A 2,080-nucleotide genomic window follows, 5' to 3' on the forward strand; every position below is an offset into this window, starting at 1 on the left:
GAGATTTCTACACACCACGGCCCCAGATAGTGGAGATTTCTACACACCACGGCCCCAGATAGTGGAGATTTCTACACACCACGGCCCCAGATAGTGGAGATTTCTACACACTACGGCCTCAGATAGTGGAGATTTCTACACACCACGACCCAACTACACACCACGACCCCAAATAGTGGAGATTTCTACACATCACGACCGTGTGTTGTGGTCTTGTGTTTGGGCGTCAAGCGGTCAACTCTCGAGTGTTGTGGTCGTGTGTTGAGGTCGTGTGTTGTGGTCGTGTAGCGGTCAGCTCGGGCGACATGATCGAGTGTGCTCTGAAGTGCGTGCTGTTCTGGCTCCTGGTGGCGACCACTTCTTTGACCGGCATAGTGGGCATGACCCTCGTGGTTCTGGGTATCCTCCTGAGCGCGGACACGAACGCGCATTTCTCCGACCTCAGTGGGGCCATGGCCCGGGCCTTGCACCAGAAAAACGTCCACGTAGCCAACCTGGGTCCAGCCGGCCCGCCCAACGTACGGGAACTGCTGGGCCCCACGGGCCGACCGGACCTCCGGGGCTTGCTGGGATCCGCGGGGACTGCCTCCCTGACGGCGGGCTGCCTCCTGTTGCTCGTGTCGCTGGTCTGCCTCATGACGTCGTGCCTGAAGCGTCAAGTTCTCTATATCGCCTCTCTGGTCCTGGTGGGCGCCTGCTGCCTCGCGCTCGTCGCCGCCTACGCCAATCAGGACAACATCATGGCCCGGCTGAAGCTGAAGCTCAAAGCCCGTCTCAAGACGTATAGCGGGATCGGCGATTTGACTATGGACGGCCTCACCTTCAACTCCGTCATGGCCTTCTACAAGTGCTGCGGCCTGGACGACTACAGGGACTTCTCCCAGCTTGATTACTGGCCGCCCTATGACCCCCACGGCCGGACGTACAAGACACCCGTGGTGTGCTGCAAGGAGCCAGAAGAATCCGGATGTTACCTGGACGGCCTCGCCAGCTCCGCCAACAACTGGATGCGCGTGGGATGCTTCCCCAAGGTGCAAGCGTTGCTCCGGGACACACTTCACCTAGACCTCGTCTTTTTCTCCATCCTCTTCTTCTTCTTGCTTACTGCTGCCGCCTTAGCGTTGCTCATAATTTTTTGAAACATCAATCAGTAATGCGTTACTTTTGCTCAAAGTATCAATCACTATTGAGTTACTTTTGCTCACAGTTTTTTTCAGACATCAATCAGTAACGCGTTACTTTTGTTCATAGTTTTTTGAGACATCAATCAGTAATGAGTTTTTTATATATCAATCACTAATTAACTACTTTTGCTCATAGGATTTTGAGACATCAGTCAGTAATGTGTTACTTTTGCTCATAGTTTTTATTTTATATCAATCAATAATGAGTTACTTTTGCTCACAGTTTTTTGAGACATCAATCAGCAATGGGTTACTTTTGATCATAGTTTTTTAATGCATCAATCACCAATGAGTTACTTTTACTCATAGTTGTTTGAGACATCAATCAGTAAATAGTTACTTTTGCTCATAGTTTATTATATACATCAATCACTAATAAGGTACTTTCGCTCATAGTTTTTTGAGACATCGGTCACCAATATTTTACTTTTGCTCACAAAGAGTCGATGCTATGAGGCTTGTGTATAAAATACAGGACGGTTGGGAGGGGGTGGGGGAGTGGGAAGGGGGAGAGGGGCAAGATGGGGAGAAAGGATGGGTGAAAGTAGGGAGATGGGAATGAGAAAGAAGGAAGGAGGTGAAGTAGAGAGAGAAGGAGAATGGGGGGGGTGAGGAAAAGAAAAAGGAGAGACGGGGGAAAGGAGGAAAACGAGAAGGAAGGGAAATAGGTGTACGGGAAGAAATAGGAGATGGGAGGGAGAAAAAGGCAGTGATGGGGAAGAGAGGATTGGGGGGGGGGTGAGGAGGAGGGTAGAATCAAAGAAAAGGGGAGGAGATGGTGAGGGCAAAAATTACAGCAATCTCCCTCCCCGAGTGCCAACAATAATAACAGTCATAATCGGGGCCAGTAGGCGGGAGTTTTTTCCCCTTGTCCTTGCGGCGCGCGTGTGTCAGTG

The 2,080-nt window shown here is 50.6% G+C and overlaps 1 protein-coding gene across 1 annotated transcript; it reads left to right on the forward strand.

Annotated features, from left to right (window-relative positions):
- The first annotated feature begins 6 nt into the window (after positions 1–6).
- Positions 7–1,345, forward strand: LOC101849064 (tetraspanin-10). Its single transcript, XM_013084303.1, has one exon. The coding sequence runs from the start codon at positions 306–308 to the stop codon at positions 1,137–1,139; it is 834 nt and encodes a 277-aa protein (XP_012939757.1). The 5' UTR covers positions 7–305; the 3' UTR covers positions 1,140–1,345.
- The last annotated feature ends 735 nt before the right edge of the window (positions 1,346–2,080 follow it).

The sequence above is a fragment of the Aplysia californica genome, unplaced genomic scaffold (assembly GCF_000002075.1).
Source record: "Aplysia californica isolate F4 #8 unplaced genomic scaffold, AplCal3.0 scaffold00284, whole genome shotgun sequence".
Lineage (NCBI taxonomy): Eukaryota > Metazoa > Mollusca > Gastropoda > Aplysiida > Aplysiidae > Aplysia > Aplysia californica.